The 16,700-nt window shown below is 54.6% G+C and overlaps 3 protein-coding genes and 1 pseudogene across 8 annotated transcripts in view; 1 reads left to right on the top strand and 3 right to left on the bottom strand.

Moving 5' to 3' along the window:
• Slc4a2 (solute carrier family 4 member 2) overlaps positions 1-8,899 on the top strand; it is a 17,158-nt gene extending 8,259 nt beyond the window's left edge. For all 3 annotated transcript variants that reach the window (XM_055612709.1, XM_055612708.1, XM_055612710.1), the window contains 16 exons: positions 712-892; positions 2,044-2,179; positions 2,279-2,444; positions 2,578-2,692; positions 2,817-3,001; positions 3,123-3,348; positions 3,551-3,766; positions 3,849-3,997; positions 4,083-4,277; positions 6,627-6,878; positions 7,000-7,089; positions 7,213-7,379; positions 7,744-7,997; positions 8,081-8,250; positions 8,419-8,592; positions 8,673-8,899. In XM_055612709.1, the coding sequence (XP_055468684.1) occupies positions 712-892; positions 2,044-2,179; positions 2,279-2,444; positions 2,578-2,692; positions 2,817-3,001; positions 3,123-3,348; positions 3,551-3,766; positions 3,849-3,997; positions 4,083-4,277; positions 6,627-6,878; positions 7,000-7,089; positions 7,213-7,379; positions 7,744-7,997; positions 8,081-8,250; positions 8,419-8,592; positions 8,673-8,753 (2,757 nt within the window). In that variant the 3' untranslated portion in view covers positions 8,754-8,899. The remainder of the gene's footprint in view (positions 1-711; positions 893-2,043; positions 2,180-2,278; positions 2,445-2,577; positions 2,693-2,816; positions 3,002-3,122; positions 3,349-3,550; positions 3,767-3,848; positions 3,998-4,082; positions 4,278-6,626; positions 6,879-6,999; positions 7,090-7,212; positions 7,380-7,743; positions 7,998-8,080; positions 8,251-8,418; positions 8,593-8,672) is intronic.
• Positions 6,393-6,492, bottom strand: LOC129681125 (U6 spliceosomal RNA; annotated as a pseudogene).
• Positions 8,900-8,992: 93 nt separating the features above from the next.
• Positions 8,993-13,190, bottom strand: Fastk (Fas activated serine/threonine kinase). 3 transcript variants are annotated; one of them, XM_055612863.1, is made up of 10 exons: positions 13,008-13,190; positions 11,846-12,256; positions 11,215-11,394; positions 10,942-11,081; positions 10,191-10,404; positions 9,934-10,093; positions 9,691-9,782; positions 9,485-9,620; positions 9,292-9,406; positions 8,993-9,212 (listed from the first exon to the last, which is right to left on the bottom strand). In XM_055612863.1, exons 1-10 carry the CDS (start codon positions 13,087-13,089, stop codon positions 9,105-9,107), a joined length of 1,638 nt encoding a protein of 545 aa, XP_055468838.1. In that variant the 5' UTR covers positions 13,090-13,190; the 3' UTR covers positions 8,993-9,104. The 3 variants fall into 3 exon arrangements, with proteins under 3 accessions (XP_055468838.1, XP_055468840.1, XP_055468839.1); XM_055612865.1 differs by lacking the exon at positions 13,008-13,190 and adding an exon at positions 12,802-12,973; XM_055612864.1 differs by lacking the exon at positions 13,008-13,190 and adding an exon at positions 12,522-12,795.
• Positions 13,191-13,418: 228 nt separating this feature from the next.
• Positions 13,419-15,863, bottom strand: Tmub1 (transmembrane and ubiquitin like domain containing 1). Of its 2 annotated transcripts, none has more exons than XM_055612736.1 (3): positions 15,766-15,863; positions 14,525-14,940; positions 13,419-14,234 (listed from the first exon to the last, which is right to left on the bottom strand). In XM_055612736.1, the coding sequence occupies exons 2-3, from the start codon at positions 14,908-14,910 to the stop codon at positions 13,883-13,885; spliced, it is 738 nt and encodes a 245-aa protein (XP_055468711.1). In that variant the 5' UTR covers positions 14,911-14,940; positions 15,766-15,863; the 3' UTR covers positions 13,419-13,882. The 2 variants fall into 2 exon arrangements, with proteins under 2 accessions (XP_055468711.1, XP_055468712.1); XM_055612737.1 differs by lacking the exon at positions 15,766-15,863 and adding an exon at positions 15,251-15,726.
• Between the last annotated feature and the right edge of the window lie 837 nt (positions 15,864-16,700).

Below are 16,700 nucleotides of genomic sequence, written 5' to 3'. Positions count from 1 at the left end.
GTGTGTGTGTGTGTGTGTGTGTGTGTGTGTGTGTGTGTGTGTGTGTGTTTTAAATGTTTTTATTGAGGTATAATGGCACTCTGGTAAATTGCACCTGTGTCAAGTGTCCAGTCCAGAAGCATTCTGTATCCACGGCACCCAGATGGCCACTGCCCAGCTAGAGACTGTTTCCACCCTCACTAGGCCAGTCCTTTCCTGCCACCGCCCTGGCAGTGACCTGTGGAGGTGGCCGTGCCCTGTCATTTTCATTTGCAGTTTTTCAGGAGAGGAGGCGAAGGGAGATGGGGGGGCGTCACTTCATAATTTAGACCGTCTTAGAATTCACTATGGAGCCCAGGCTGGCCACACATTCAAGGCAGTTTCTCTGCCTCGGCATCCGAAGGGCTGGGACTACAGAAATAATCCACCACTCCCTTACTGTCAGTTTTGTCAGTCCCATGTTGGTCTCCAGAGGCCCGTGGCTTCCTTACCTGGTGACTCCACTTGGCTCTATGAGTCCTGTTCACAGACTTGCCTGAGTCTAACTGCCGTGGAGGTGGGTGTCATTGACATGGATGAGGGAAACTCATGTCCAATTAACCAGCCACACGCTCCTGTGCACCATCCACCACGGCCATGGTCCCCAGCCCTGTCTGATGCTGCTGCTCCTGAGGTGGATCCCAGCATCCTCTGATACCATTCTCTGCAGCATTTTCTCATGTCACCCCCAAGGTGTTTGTGGAGCTGAATGAGTTGCTGTTGGACAAAAACCAGGAGCCTCAGTGGCGGGAGACAGCCCGCTGGATAAAGTTTGAGGAGGATGTGGAGGAGGAAACTGAGCGCTGGGGGAAGCCTCACGTGGCCTCACTGTCCTTCCGCAGCCTCCTGGAGCTCCGCAGGACACTGGCCCATGGTACACCTCCATTTTCCTGCTACAAGAACCCTTTGCTTCTAGCTTCATAACTGAACCTTACTTTTAGGTGCTCAATTGACCTGAAAGGTAAACTTTTGATGGAAAAGGACTGAAATTCCTGACGTGACTTGTTAGCATGTTTTGTTTTAGAGCTATGTCTCAAGTGGCCCAGGCCAGCCTTGAACTTACTGTGTAGCAGATACTTGCTTTGAACTCATCCTTCTGCCTCTACCTCCTGAGTGCTGGAATTACTGGCATGTACTACCACACCCAGCCTCCTTAACTGCTCAGAGGATGGGGAGTATTACCTAACCTATAGGGCTGTCTAAACTTCACCAAATAACCACAGACACAGGACTCCAGTGGACTTGCTTCCTCCTTCCTGTTGAGTAATCACTCCCAGTTGTTCTTTGAAAGGCCGTTTCTAAGCAGCGAAGGACTGAGAACTTTGCTGTTGGAATTGTTTCCAAACTAAGAGCAGATAGGCTGCAAGTGAGGTTTCTGGGCCTTGGGTAAAACGCCAGAGGGAGAGCTTTATCTCTTAGGCTGTTTTGGCTGCTCAGGAGCTTTTGAGTCTGTTTATTCCTTAGTTCTTTGTTCTAGAAAGTTGACCTTGCCAGATAAGTGTATGGTAGCTTTTGAAAGCTCAGAGTTTCATTTCTACAGGTCTGAGCTACCAGCAAGCACCCACTGGCCTTGCAGAAGTGAAGGGGACTTTCAGTTGACCCCAGGGTTGCCATGTGGACAAGGCCACAGGCCAGCTAGAACATGAGGGAGATCTAAGACCCCAGGAACATCATGGGGAGGCAGCATTGTGGTTTCACAACAGGAATAACTTTCTAACCTTTCTAAGAGGGCTTAGGTAGAGTGGTGCCCTGGGTAACCTAAGCTGGGTGCTCCTTGGATAGGGCATCAGATAACTAAATCTTTCAGCCAGCCTCATACAGTATTCCTGGGAGGGGAGAAGGATGGGGACAAAGAGGTCAGAAAGACAAATTGGTAGAGGGGTCAGGAGCAGAGCTGGCCGGCAAATCCAGGCCCCTGACCTATGTTTCCTGGCTGTTCAGGCTGTCCCCACTCTCCCTCCCACCTGCTCCCCACCGTTGTTACTAGTCCTGGGGTGACAGCCTCTCCCTGCCACCTTGTTGCAGGAGCTGTGCTCTTGGACCTTGATCAGCAGACCCTGCCGGGTGTGGCCCACCAGGTGGTAGAGCAGATGGTCATCTCTGACCAAATCAAGGCAGAGGATAGAGCCAATGTGCTACGGGCCCTTCTGCTGAAGCACAGGTATGGCCCTCAGGGCAGGAGGACTAAGTCACCTCCTGCCTACCTGGCCCTAGCCCCACGGTTGCCTCTCCTGACCTTTACCTTTTCTCTGTCCCCTAGCCACCCAAGCGACGAGAAAGAGTTCTCCTTCCCCCGAAACATCTCAGCGGGCTCTCTTGGCTCTCTGCTGGGCCATCACCATGCCCAGGGAACCGAGAGTGATCCTCATGTCACTGAGCCTCTCATTGGTGGCGTTCCTGAGACTCGACTGGAGGTGGATAGAGAGGTGAGGGGGACTGGACCCTGCTTGGGGTCAGGCAGTAAGATATGAGCAAACCCAGTGTGGAAATGTAGCTGGGCAGCATGGGACGCGCTGCCTGGACTGAGTGTTGTCCTGTCCCTCCCATCCCAACCCCCAGCGTGAGCTACCCCCCTCAGCCCCCCCTGCAGGTATCACCCGCTCCAAGTCCAAGCATGAGCTGAAGCTGCTGGAGAAGATCCCCGAGAATGCTGAGGCTACAGTGGTCCTTGTGGGTATGTTGAGGAAAAGCTAGGGGATAGTAGAGGCTGGGTTTTTGGGCCATCCAGAACTTGGGATCTGGCGGGGAGAGGGGGATCCTGCCATCTGCTCTTACCCATGGTGGCTGCACACCTCTAGGCTGTGTGGAGTTCCTCTCCCGCCCCACCATGGCCTTCGTGCGTCTGCGGGAGGCTGTGGAGCTGGATGCAGTGCTGGAGGTGCCCGTACCTGTGCGTTTCCTCTTCCTGCTGCTGGGCCCCAGCAGTGCCAACATGGACTACCATGAGATTGGCCGATCCATCTCCACTCTCATGTCTGACAAGGTCAGCTTCCTCTCCACCTGACCCCATGCGATCCCGCCCCAGCCACTAACCCTGTACAGCCCCAGTTCTCAGCCTCTGGCCCCCTCCTAGTCTACAGCCTGACTCCTCTCTGCTTGGACAGCAATTCCACGAGGCAGCCTACCTGGCGGATGAGCGGGATGACTTGCTGACTGCTATCAATGCTTTCCTGGACTGCAGTGTTGTGCTGCCGCCTTCGGAAGTGCAGGGCGAGGAACTGCTGCGTTCTGTCGCCCATTTCCAACGCCAGATGCTAAAGAAGCGAGAGGAGCAGGGCCGCCTGCTGCCCCCTGGGGCTGGGCTAGAGCCCAAGTCGGCCCAAGATAAGGGTACGCCCATGTAGGCCTGGGCCAGGTGATGCCACCTCAAGGAGGGCGCCCATGGGCAGTAGCCGGGCCTGTAGGCACCTGACAGAGGCGGCCAGCTGCATTGCTTCTGTCTGTAGCTAGTATGGTCTGTGTTCCTGGAGGAGGATCTGATGGGGGGGGAGGGAGGGTACCACAGGCGCCCTGACGGAGGCCTGGGTTGCAGCGCTCCTGCAGATGGTAGAGGTGGCAGGTGCAGCTGAAGATGATCCCCTCCGGAGGACGGGCCGGCCCTTTGGGGGGCTGATCCGTGATGTGCGGCGCCGCTACCCCCACTACCTGAGTGACTTCCGCGATGCACTTGACCCCCAGTGCCTGGCTGCTGTTATCTTCATCTACTTTGCCGCCCTGTCTCCTGCCATCACTTTTGGGGGGCTACTGGGTAAGGAGAGGTTTTGGCGGGGGTGGCAGCCGTGCACAGGTCCTCGCTACTAGGTGCCGATTTTGGTTCTCCTCCCCTACAGGAGAGAAGACACAGGACCTGATCGGGGTGTCAGAGCTGATCATGTCCACAGCACTGCAGGGCGTGATCTTCTGCCTGCTGGGGGCTCAGCCGCTGCTGGTGATTGGCTTCTCTGGGCCTCTGCTGGTCTTTGAGGAGGCCTTCTTCTCGGTAAGACCTTTCTCCGTCCCACTTGACTGCGCCTCCTGGACTCGTGTCCTGTCACCCCTGAGGAGTCCCTACCTTTCCTGCTCAGTTCTGCAGCAACAACGAGCTGGAATACTTGGTGGGCCGAGTCTGGATTGGCTTCTGGCTGGTGTTCCTGGCTCTGCTCATGGTAGCCCTGGAGGGGAGTTTCCTGGTCCGCTTTGTCTCCCGATTCACCCAGGAGATCTTTGCCTTCCTCATCTCCCTCATCTTCATCTATGAGACCTTCTATAAGCTGATCAAGGTGGGCATGTATGGGGTACAAAAGAGCCTGGGGGATCCTGTCTTGTCCTTAGGAGAAGGAAAAAAAAATGTTTTAATTCAGTTCTATTATGTGTGTGCACGCATGTAGTTGTGCCACGTGGAGGTCAGACAACAACCTAAGGGAGTTGGTTCACTTCTTTCACTTTTTCATGGAGTTTAGATTGTCAGGCTTACCAACAAGCACCATTACCCACTGAGCCATTTTGCTGGCTTCCAGTCTTCCTTGCTTTCTTCATTTTATTGTATTCTTCTGTCTCGTGTTATGGTTCTTCTCCTGGACTACAGGCTAGGCTAATTCTGGCATCCCCTGGGAGACTGTTCATGAGCACAGAGTAACATGGAATCAAGAGAGGGTTAGAGGAGCTGGGTAAAGCTGGAAGGCCGTTGGCAGAGATGAGGTACAGTTTCAGTCTTCCTGCTCTCCCACTCCACCCCCATCCTTTCCATGGCCTCCTTGTCATCCTCACCCAGCATCAGATCAACCTTTCAAAAATTCACATACTTTTAATAGCAAGGATAACATACACTTTCATTAGAATCTAGGAATGTAAAGATGAAGGCCCAGAGATGACACACACAGTCCCAGTCTGAATATCCAACGCACGAGTCTTAGGAGTTACTAAGACTGATTCTCTGTGCTCATGGCCTCCTCCCCTTTCCTCAGCGTTTGGAGCCCACCCTTGGCTCTGGGTCTCTCTCACTCCCAGAGAATTACCTGCCTCCTCTCTATTCCATGTGGCCTATGCTTACACCAAACTCTCTGGTTTCTGCTCTTGCTTTTGCTTCATTTTCAGTCTCGAAATCTTTACTATACGTCGTGCTTGCTCAACATGAGGCCGAACAGTTGGCTTTCAAAATCTCTGAATATTTTTTAGATTTCTACATGCAAGTGACTATGAAAATATTTGCCATTTTTAAAAATTTTTTAAATTCTGGACAGGCAGTTACGTGAAGAGAAACATTGGCGTCCATAGATACTGACATTTGGAAAGCTTCTCCAGGATATGGTCCATGCAATGTTTGGCCAGTGAAGAAGCTGGTTACTGAGCATCTTCTCAGAATGCCATAATAGGGCTAGGGTTTTAACTCAGTGGTAAAGTGCTTGCTAGCAACTGCAAAGCCCTGTGGTTTGGTCCTTAGCTCCATGAAAAAAAAAAAATTAGAAGTTTAAAAATTAAAAAACTAGAGTCAAAATGCCCTACTAACAAAATAACTTTAAAGAAATGTAATTTGATTGGAGGACTCACAAAGGTAACTGACAAAACTTGCACTGAGGTCTATTAAGAAATACTGGGGGCCTCAAGAGATGGCTCAGAGGTTAAAAAAAAAAAAACAAAAACAAAAAACACTGGGTGTTCTTCCTAAAGGTCCTGAGTTCAATTCCCAACAACCACCTGGTGGCTCACAACCATCTATAGTGAGATCTGGTGCCCTCTTCTGGTATGAAGGTACATGTGCAGGCAGAATGCTGTATCAGTCAATCAGTCAATCAATCCATCAAAAAGAAGTACTGGGGCTGGGTGCAATGGCACGCCTTTGATCCCAGCACTCCAGTGGAGGAGGCAAATGAGATGCTGGTGGGTCTCTGTTTGAGGCTAGCCTGGTCTACATAGAGAATTCCAGGCTAGACTGGTCTACATAGGAAGACCTTGTCTCAAAAAGGAAAAGAGAAATACTGATAGAGGGTCAGCAAGATGACCCCGTGGGCGAAGTTACCTGCTGCCCAGCCTGATGACTTGAGTTTGATCCTTGGGTCCCACCTAATGGTAGAATAGAACTGACTCCCAAAGGCCATTCTGACCTCCACATGGGTGCCATGTGTGGCACATGCATGTGCCTTAGCCTGTATCTACATATATAACACATACGTGTATACCTGCATGTGTACATTCACACACTAAACCAAAGTTAAAGAAAAAAGTAGTGTTGGTGCAAAAACCAAAGAACTAAGTTAAGTGAAAGCAGTTTCTACACATACACTTCACGCTGTATCTCTATCTGTGGTCAAACCCTGTGCATATGAATTTGTGACTGTAACCCTTTTTTCAGGTACTGAATGAATGACTTAGTGCTAAAATAGACTGGGCTAAGTTGTTTAAACATGGAACACTGCAGTGTTGTGCATCATCCTTGCACAGGGCCATTCTGATCTTCTCTGTGTCCTATTTTAGTAGGTGTGCTGCTGAAGCAAGCACTAAGTCATTTTCTTAACCTGGCAAGACAAGCTTCTAGAAGGCAGGCTGGTCTTTGCCAAACTCCCACTCTAGCCCGCCAACATGCAGCCGCTTAGCTCCAGTTGAGCCCATGTTCCTTTGTGGCTCCTCCCCAGATCTTCCAGGAGCACCCCCTCCATGGCTGCTCAGTCTCCAACAACACAGAGGCAGACAGCAGCGGTGACAACATGACCTGGGCGGTAACCACGCTGGTGCCAGACAACCGCAGCACAGGCAGCCAGTCTGGGCAAGAGAGGCCCCGGGGCCAGCCCAACACAGCCTTGCTATCGCTGGTGCTGATGGCCGGCACCTTCTTCATTGCCTTCTTCCTGCGCAAATTCAAGAACAGCCGGTTCTTCCCTGGCCGGGTATGTGGGCTTGGAGACTGGAGGAGCTGAAATGAGACTGAAGACAGGAACGGGATGACTTGGAAGTAAGGGGGACTTATATGGAATAGGAGGCCTCTGAGCATGTTGCTTACCCTCCTAGATCCGGCGGGTAATTGGGGACTTCGGGGTGCCCATCGCGATCCTCATCATGGTGCTTGTGGATTACAGTATTGAGGACACTTACACCCAGGTAAGGCACTGCACGAGTGACAGACAGATGCTGCTGGCCCTGGGCTGCTTCCATCCACCACCCTGGCTTCCGGTGTTCCACTGAGTACCCTCTGAGTAACGGCACGCTGTCTCTGCCTTGCAGAAGCTGAGTGTGCCTAGTGGATTCTCAGTGACCGCCCCAAACAAGCGGGGCTGGGTCATCAACCCCCTCGGAGAAAAGACCCCTTTCCCTGTGTGGATGATGGTGGCCAGTCTGCTGCCTGCTGTCCTGGTCTTCATCCTCATCTTCATGGAGACACAGATCACCACGTGAGCCATCCTAGCTAAGGGACCAGGGTCCTCAGCCAGACTCAAGGATACACTATGGGATCTATCGCCATTGGGCAAGGGCCTCAGGGGACCCTGAATGCTCGGATAACTGGCTTTTTTTGTAGGCAACAGAAATGTCACTGATGTTAGCTGGGGTGTGACAGGGCACGGGCATTGCAGGCTAGCCTAGCAGGGCTTGCTAGGAGGAAATCTGCAAGACACAGGCTTAAGGAGACGCTCAGTTCTATGGTGGAGGGCCAGTCCGAATGGACAGAGACCACCAGAACCAGCCGAGCCATGCTGGAATGATATGATCTCCCCTGCTGTGGTAGCCTGGGCTTCACAGTGCCAACCCCCTTCCCAGGTTGATCATCTCTAAGAAAGAACGCATGTTGCAGAAGGGCTCTGGCTTCCACTTGGACCTGCTGCTCATTGTAGCCATGGGTGGCATCTGTGCCCTCTTTGGCCTGCCTTGGTTGGCTGCTGCCACCGTCCGCTCTGTCACTCATGCCAACGCACTCACTGTCATGAGCAAGGCTGTGGCACCTGGGGACAAACCCAAGATTCAGGAGGTCAAGGAACAGCGGGTGACGGGGCTGCTGGTGGCCCTGCTTGTGGGTATGTTGCACTCTGAACCTCACCTTCCTTGTACGTCCTTCAGGTTCACTGGAGGGAACCAACTGTTTCTTCCCCTTTCCCAGGCCTCTCCATGGTTATTGGGGACCTACTGCGGCAGATCCCTCTGGCTGTGCTCTTTGGCATTTTCTTATACATGGGCGTTACTTCCCTTAATGGGATCCAATTCTATGAGCGGTTGCACCTGCTACTCATGCCTCCCAAACACCACCCAGATGTTACCTACGTCAAGAAAGTAAGTTCTTGCACTGAATGGCAGCCTTGGCCAGCCCATTTGCCTCCCCCCTATACAGAGGAGCTCTGGAAATCCCTTTGGGACTTCATCTCCCAGGGGAAAGGAAGGAGGCTCATGCTCCCGCTGGCTGGGATGTATGTCTAGGCTAAGCTCGTCTCTTGCCTCCAGGTTCGGACCATGCGGATGCACCTGTTCACTGCCTTGCAGTTGCTCTGCTTGGCCCTGCTCTGGGCGGTCATGTCCACAGCTGCCTCCCTGGCCTTCCCCTTCATCCTCATCCTCACAGTGCCCTTGCGCATGGTGGTACTTACCCGCATCTTCACCGAGAGAGAAATGAAATGTGTAAGCACCCCTGCCCCTCTGTCCCTCCAGTCCTCTCTCCCACGACTCTGTAAAGGCCAACCCTTCCATTCCTCTCACAGCTGGATGCTAATGAGGCGGAGCCAGTGTTTGATGAGCGTGAAGGTGTGGATGAGTACAACGAGATGCCCATGCCTGTGTAGCTGCTGTCCAGATGGCATAGCAGAGGGACTAACGGGCAGGGGCTGGGGGCTGGGGCTCCCCTTCTCCTGCCCCTCCCCATTTTTATTTAAGTGAATAATTTAAAGCCCCCTTCTCCCCACCTTGCAGTAAAGTGCTTCAACCCCAACCTAGGCTTAGTCTTCTTTGTTGGTAGGGGGTCATGAATGGAAAGGGGTGGGGCCCAGCCCTGTTCCTTGTCCCAGAAATGAGACTCACCATGGGGAAAGGAAAGGGATTTTAATGAAAATAAAATAAAAAACAGGGAGTCAAAGTGCAAATTGTCCACCCTCCTCCCCATAGGGGATCCATCCTGAGCCCCATTATGTACTCCCTCATCCCCCTTCAGGTCCCCAGCGGAGGCCTAAGGCCTGAAGCTTTTGCCTCAGGTAGTTCTTGAGCTGGGGCAGGCCTCTCTGAGATTCCAGTTCTTCAAATGGCAGCTGTGGAGAGAAGACAGGTTACAGTGCAGTGGGTTGGCTTTAAGAGCACACATGGGTGGCATGGGACAGGACTTCTCACCGGCAGGAGTTGGTAGCCCATCAGGCCCAGGTGCCGCTCCCTCAGCGCCCGAGAGCCCAGCAGCACCCTGCCATCACGGCAGAAATGCCAGCGTTCTCGAAGCATCAGCACCACCCTGGAGAGGGGTGGACTCGGTTCAGGTTGCTATTGGACCAGCAGCCAAGCTTTCCCAACCCTGTTTCCTTTTCCTTACCTTTGAGTAGGGTCTTGGGTTGTGGGGTTAAAGTTAGCCTGCTCCTCTTGGCAGGACCGAGGTGGGTAGGGCAGGAAGGGGTCTTGCGACCTCACAGGTAGCACAGCACCAGAATTACCCACACAGAGCAGAAAGTCTGCAGGACAGATATGCCTTAGCCTTGTTCCAGCTCAGGCTGTTGGCCACCCACACCATTCACACCTCACCTGTGCAGTAGCCTGGAGGTACAGTCAGGTCCTGCCGGTATTTTTCTTCCCCTAGCAGCTGGCGCAGCCCCTCAGCTACTATGTCCTTGTGACTAAGGGGAAAGGACAGCCGTTGAGGGATGGACCCTCTATTTGCTGAGCACTGCCTCCCTGTAAAGCCCCTCTACCACCTCAAGGCTATTCTATTAGGAAACATTGGCTCTGGCTTTCCTACTCCTGTGGCTGCCATTCCCCCTGGCCCACCTGTATTTGCAGCGGGCACGGTCAGTGATGAGGGGCTGTGGGAAGATGGGCACTCGCTGCCTTTGGGGAAGGCGGAGGCCTTGGTACCCTGGGAGTTCAAGCTCCACAGCCGTGTCGAGTAGAGAGAGGTAGCGTCGCACAATCAAAGAAGGAGGGGTGCCTGTGGGGAAGCAGGGACTGGGGGACACTGGGCCGCTGACACCTGGGCATGCCTCTGCTCTCCAGCCTTTGGCCCCACCACTCATTTTGTTGCATACCATTGATGTGGTTGATGAAACTGGGCGAGAAGACCAACTGCAGGGCTCTGAAGGGCAAGCACTGCAGCTGGCACAGGGACATCAAAATGTTGACTGTGGCCAAGGGTGACACCCCTGCTTCCCGAGCCAAGATCTTCTCAAGACAGGGCATAAACTGCTGCTCCCGGGGCAAGTAGTTGAGTCTCCCAAAGGGCAGGATCAACTTCTGTACCACCTGCAGAGAGAGGCAGCAGCAGCCAGCAGGAAATGTCATCTTTTCTTCCCACCTCAGCCAGGGTCTCCCTATGTCTCTCAAACTCAGAGATCTATCTGCTACTGCCTCTGCAAGGATTAAAGTCACATGTCACCATGCCAAGCTCTCTGGCATGTTTGATAAGCACAACCTGAGTTAGTACCTGCTTTCAAGGCAGAATGGCCTCTATATCAGCATGCACCCCAAGTTCTGCAGCATAAGCAGTCTTGAGCTACATGGCTCAACACCAAAGAAGGGACGTAACTGTTGGGGGGTGGTATGTAGATCTGTAGGAATTAGGCTGTTACGCAACTTTGGAAAGCTTCAGGGCTCTAGACAAACTACTGATGATGGGAGTTGGACAGCCGGACAGCAGAGACAGATGTCCTGGGGCAGAGAACACAGCCTAGCTGGAATGCTTGTTCCAGGAGAAGCCAAACAAGCTAGATAGGGAACTGGGCCTAACCAAGTCACTGAGGACAACTCAGAGAAGCATGGGAGGATGGGAGGCCAGCCCACCTTGCTGTTTAGCTGGTCTTCCTGAACCACCAGGAAATGAGCAATGGCTTCCAAAAGCTGAGGTTCCCGCAACCGGTGCCGGGCCAGGTGCTGAGCCAGATGCACCATTACGTGGGGAGTGAGTTCTTCTGGCCTTGCCTCTGTGAAGAATAGCCTGTCATCCTGTGCCTTCAAGGAAAACGCCTGTGGGCTACATTGCACTCCAGCCCAGGTGGTTTAGCCCAGTGGCTCCATCTCATCCCTTGCCTCCCTTTTGCTTTTAACCCTCGGCACCTGCCAAGCTTCTGATCAGATGCTGACGAGGGTACCGCAGGAAACGGGGGCAGCTCAGGGCCGCTTCCAACCTTTGCCCACCATAAATGGCAGGCTGATGTGGGGAGGGTGGTTTTGGAGGGAGACGGGACCTTCGCTCCTGCTCCAGGGCACGCAGGAGTGGGCTATCGGATGGAAAGCCTGGGAGGGAGAGGGACAAAGAGCACCCTGGTAAGAGAGCTGGGTGTGCTGTCTTGCTGAGTGGAATGAATGAGTCCCCAACTTCCTCTTCATTTCTTGAGTGGGAACATCCACTTATTTCAGTGGAGAGATACAGTAGCATGTGAACATGGCATATCAACTCCGCGTGGGGAAGGCCTTATACAAAAGTCACCTTGTGCCAAGAGTAACCAACTGTGGCTGTGTGGTTTCCTACAAGCACTGTATTAGAAGGAACCTAGTGCCCTGCAGCGTTAGAATGATGCTGTTTGACTTGGACATCCACCGTGGTTACAAGAGAGCAATCAGCAAGTGTGCTTGGAGAGGTACCATTACTGGATGGGAATCTGAAAGTTATCAATGACTTGAGTCTTCAACCGTTCTCTTTCTCTACTCTTCCCTAAGTACCCACACCTTCCGACACCCTCCTCACCAAGTAAGACTGCAAGGTGTAGACACACATGGATGGTGTGAACATCAAAGGAGGGGCAGTTTCGGATGATGAGCTGACTCAAGTCCTGCAGTGTGGCCTGCTCCACAGGAGAGGGCCTAGGCTGAGACAACAAGAGCTGGCCCAGGCGACGAAGTGCCACAGGGTAGTGATGAGCTCGCACCTTGGTGGGATTCTGGCTCAGCCATCGCAGCAGCTCCCCAGGGCTCCGTGCCTGTTCCAGAAGCCGTTGAAGGCCTTGTACAGGGCCTCCTCCAAAAGGCCGGTCCCCGGACTTGCTGGGTCCCAAATAACAGGGCTGTACTGGCGGGATGAGCAGCAGACCAGACAGCCGAGCAGGGGAGGTCTGGGCAGAGAGCAGGATTCGAAGCATGGAGTTGGGTGATGGAGACCCTGAAGGTGGCCCAGAAAACCAGGTGAGGTTTCCTCCAAGGGGGAATATGCTATCTAGTCCTTAACTCACTTCCCCTCCAAAAGGGCCTGAAGTAAAAAACAACCCCGTGTGACTGCTCTTATATTCCTCCCCACCCTGCCCCTCTTCCCCCATTCCTTGCAACAGGTACTCTAATTCTTTAAGTGTGCTCAGTACAGTTCTATTCACATTTCACATGCATATCTCCTTCGATGTTCCGTGCACGCTGACGAGGGCTGGTGTTACCTCATTTCACAGGTGGAGAAACAAGGCCCAGAGCGGCGAAGAGGTTAAGCCCGAGGTCATTCACAGGGTTGGTGGTCGCACCCAGCCTGGGGCCCCGGTGGTCCCGGTGACGCTCCCTGCCGACCACCTCCCCCTCCCGCAGGAGGCGGCGGCGGGGTGGGCGGAACGCGGGCTCTGCAGCGGGACGGTGCTGGGTCCCAGGCTGGACGCTCCCACTTACCAGCTAGCTGTGTGACCTTGGACAAGGCGTGTCTCCGCCTCTCTGCCTAAGCCTACTCACCAGTGAAATGAGAACACAGCGCAACCTCGCAGGGCCCGCGCTGGGCCCGCGTGCGCCGCCAGCCAGGGGCGCAGGGTCGGTGTCCGCGGGAGGGGGGACCCACGCCCTGTCCCGGCCCCCAGGAGGCTAGCAGCCCGCGGCCACCGCTGCTAACAACAGCTCCCGCCCCCCCCCCCCCGAAGGCCGCCCCGCAGGCGCCACCCTACATGACTCCCCGGGCCCCGCGTAGGTCACTCTCTCAGTTGGTTTCGGGGCCCGGGAGCCGGGCTCCCCCTGCGGCCTCCTCATCGGCGGGCCACCGAGTCCGCCATCTTCCCGGCAGCCCCGGGATCACCCCCAGACGCCAATCGCAGCCCAGCGCCAGGCCAGGGAAGACGTGGCTCCCGGCAGGCGCTGCGAGCAGAGGCGTCTCAGGCTCCGCCCCCTATTTCCGGGAAGTGCGCGCTCGCGCAGGGGGCGGAGTCAAAGAGCCTATCCTGGAGCCCATCTGAATGGGGCAAACAGCCCTGGTCCGCTGTCCAGCCCTAGGCAGCTTCCGCACACAGGACCTAGGGCGGGTTCCAGTCTCCCAGGACAAAGGCTCCCCTCCCTCAAGCCCCACACAGACACACTGGGACTGAAAATTTCACAGTTTCTTTAATCTGCACAAATTCCAGGAAGAACTCCGCCCCTCTCAGCTCCCCTTCACCAATCTCCCAGTCCATCCGTTCCCAATTCAGCCATGCAGCTCTTTGGAACTAGACGTATCTGGGACCTCTGGCAGCACACTAAGATGGGCCCAGTGGGGTGGCCCGACTCTGCGCCGGGCCAAGGCAGCGACAGCAAGTGCCTGATCCAGAAGAGGCCACTGTCAGCGAAGTCTGAGGGTCAGCAGCCCCAGGAGATGGCCCAGAGCTATGAAGATCACAGGGAGAAGCCTCCACCAACCCCTGGAGTCCTCTGCGGCGCAAGGCTGGGCTCCAGGGTAGTGGGAAAAGGCAGGCAGCGGTTGAGGTGGGTCTGGGCAGACAGCAGCTCCCTTTGCGCCTTGGGGAGTGAGGTCCAGAGGGGCCGGCTACACTGTCAAAAGCCCGTGGAGGCACTACGGGCGATACATGGCAAAGGCCAGGAGACTGAGGAGCAGGGTGAAGCCGGCCAGTCCTAGAGTGGCGGTCAGGGGAAAGAAGGGCCGGTACTGGATCTGGCAGTACCAGAGCAGTAGCAGCAGCAGCAGCAGCAGGGGTAACAGGAGGCTGCCGATGTCCAGCCCGGAGGGGCCGGGCTCTGACCCCGGTGGGCAGGGGGGGTGTGGGGGACCGACTCTCGTGGACACGTGGCAGTGGAGAACGCAGTTGTGGGGGAGGTGGAGGCTGCCCAGTGTCTGGGTGTCGTCTCCTAGCAGTTGGCCTTGGTAGATGAGTCGAACCTGCTGTTCCCGGCCCGGAAACTGGGTCCTGAGGAGAGAGGGACCTGGGTAAGAGAGCAGGCCTCAGGCAGTCCTGGTCCTTTGCGAAGAGGACCAATTCCAACTTTCACCCCTGCCCTCTACAGACCACCCAGATCCTGGCCTCTGGGCTCTGGGGGGGCGGGGCAGGTTGAAACAGGTTAACAGGTATAGCGTGTAACATGAGGAGACAGTTTTATCAAACAGAAAATATGAAAGAGCATCAGATATCTCTGGTGGCCCTTCTATAGTCACCCACCCCATTTTTAGCATTTTGTTCTTACCCTCTACCCAGCTTACCTTTTCAAGGAGCCAATGGTGTCCTGAGGCCAGGCCCTGGCCACCTGCTCAGAGTCATTGAGAAATTTCAACCGCAGCAGTAGGGGTTCCTGCGGAGTGTCCGGAGGTCTTGTTGCTGTGACCCCTGCGTCAGGCTCTGGCTGTGCAGATGGACCTCTGTGTCTCAGGCTGGGGCTCTCAGCCCCTGGGGCCTCCTCTCTGATGCTGTCAATGGCTGCCATGGCTTCACTGGGCTGTGCTGATGTTGTGGTCCCTGACGGCTGTGGCAGAGGGTCTGTATTCTCCGTGGTATGTGTTGAGACCCAGGCAAGGGCCAGCACCAGAAGGCAGGCAAGCACCGCAAAAAGCACAGTCACCTCATCACCTACCCCTTCAATCAAGGCCATGGCACCTGTGTTGCCAGAGCTGCTACCGAGCTAGAGAGGCACAAAGAACTGGTGAAGGGCTGCTTTCTGGCCAGGAGTCATTCCAAACTTCAACTGTCCCAGTTATCCTGTTTCCTTACCCACTCCAGGATACAGACTGGTCCAGCATCCTGCAGTCCCATATTTGCCTTCTTGTTATTTCCATCACCAGATTCCAAGTCCTAATTTTGCTGTCTGAATTCTATCTAGGTCGTCATTCAGATCCCCAATTCACCCAAACCCTATATCCAAGTTAGGGCCTTGCTCTTCTAAGCAACTCCTCCTAAATTTAACCTTTATCAAACTTTACCCAAAAGCTTACCTATTCTTTGGTCCACTTCATCCCAAAGTTCATTCCTTCACCTATCCACAGTAAAGCTGATGCCCTGTCGTTTAACTTTCTCTTACAGAAGGGTCCCTTATAGCCCCCTGCCCTCCCCTTTACCATCAACCAAAAACCCACTCCCAATATGGGCAGCTTCCCAAAGCTTCCCAGATAACGTCAAACATCAAACTCTGCTCTGGGCCAATCTGGAACCTGGGGAGCTCAGCTGCCCACCCAGCTCTGCCCCTCTTGAGTCCACGCAAGCCCCACCCAGCAGCAGCCCCACTCAGCGCCTCCGGGGGCAGTTTCGCCAAACCTAGAAAGCCTCCAGACCCTTGATCCCTCAGGGAGAACCTAGACTTAGCCCTCCCCACCCCCACGGCTACATCACTCCTCCCATCTTCCCGCCCCCCAGAGCTGCAGGAGGGCACCAGCCATCTCGGGGCGGGGCAATCAGGGACCAGCTGTGGCCTGGGGCGTCCGGGTGGGCGCGGCCACGCACAACGACTCACCGCCTAGCTCGACCAGCTCCATCTCAGCCCCTTGGGTACTTCCGGGCCGAAGGCACCGAGGTCGCCGACACCTGAGGTCCCTCTCCTTCCCCACTGCTGAGGCCAGGGAGCATTGTGGGAATTGTAGTCGGCTCTGTTTAGTTCCCGCCCTCCGCCCTGGGGACCCACGTGCGGGGCTGGACCAGCTTGTTCTCTGTACCCGCAGATCGTCGATGGACCCATGGGGACGACCCTGGGGGTTCTTGTCCACAGAGCTTTGGTCAGCAGCAAGAACCTGCCCCTCCGCCGCTAGCTGCCGGAGCATCAGTCACTCCAGACACCAACGTCAGTCTGCCTCACGTCAGAGCACCGGCCTTGGTGATGCAGTGATGAAGGCTCTGGGGAGCTCAGGTGGCCTCTACTCCAGCTTAGCCTTTTGTCACAGTGGACGTCAGAAAGCAGTTTGGTTTTCTAAATTGACTCAGTAGCCGAGAAGGCGTGGGTTGCCTACCTCACTTGCTGGGGAGAGTGCCTGGCCCTTGCTGTACCCTTTCCTGGCCTCTTCTCCCCTTAGCCCTATGGGATTGTTAAGGTGACATGGACTTTGGAACAGGGCACACATCCTGCGGTCCTACCTAGGCTCATCAGATGCATAATCTCTGGTGGGCTATTAAATCTCTGAACAGGTATAATTCTTCTAGGTCAGTTGCAAGGAAAAAATTGATGTTTTATGAAATAAGTATGACAGCTCTGTAAAGTGTATGTCAGTATTTTGCTCGCCTAGTATTCGTGCATTCTCTTCTAAACTGAGGAACTGGCTGCCTACGGTGGCATATCCCTGTAATCCCAGCACTGGGAGGTGGAGGTGAGAAGATTACCAGTTTGAGACTACCTTTGGCCATCCAGAGAGACCCTGTATTATTCCCCCACACACCCCTCAAAAAAAGTGTTTCTGT

The sequence above is a fragment of the Psammomys obesus genome, unplaced genomic scaffold (assembly GCF_907164565.1).
Source record: "Psammomys obesus unplaced genomic scaffold, mPsaObe1.curated_primary_1811, whole genome shotgun sequence".
NCBI lineage: Eukaryota > Metazoa > Chordata > Mammalia > Rodentia > Muridae > Psammomys > Psammomys obesus.
The sequence above is the reverse complement of the archived record's forward strand: the minus strand, read 5'-3'. Positions and strand labels throughout refer to the sequence as shown.

What these genes read in the sequence shown, in the direction of transcription:
- Fastk (XM_055612863.1), bottom strand. Translation starts at nt 13,089, where the DNA reads ATGAGGAGGCCGCAGGGGGAGCCCGGCTCCCGGGCCCCGAAACCAACT. An exon ending in AAGACCAGCTAAACAGCAAG is followed by an intron (nt 10,405 to 10,941) that starts GTGGGCTGGCCT and finishes CTCTCTCTGCAG; the next exon opens with GTGGTACAGAAGTTGATCCT. An exon ending in ACCTCCAGGCTACTGCACAG is followed by an intron (nt 9,621 to 9,690) that starts GTGAGGTGTGAA and finishes TCTGTCCTGCAG; the next exon opens with ACTTTCTGCTCTGTGTGGGT.
- Tmub1 (XM_055612736.1), bottom strand. Translation starts at nt 14,910, where the DNA reads ATGGCCTTGATTGAAGGGGTAGGTGATGAGGTGACTGTGCTTTTTGCG. An exon ending in ACCATTGGCTCCTTGAAAAG is followed by an intron (nt 14,235 to 14,524) that starts GTAAGCTGGGTA and finishes CTCTCTCCTCAG; the next exon opens with GACCCAGTTTCCGGGCCGGG.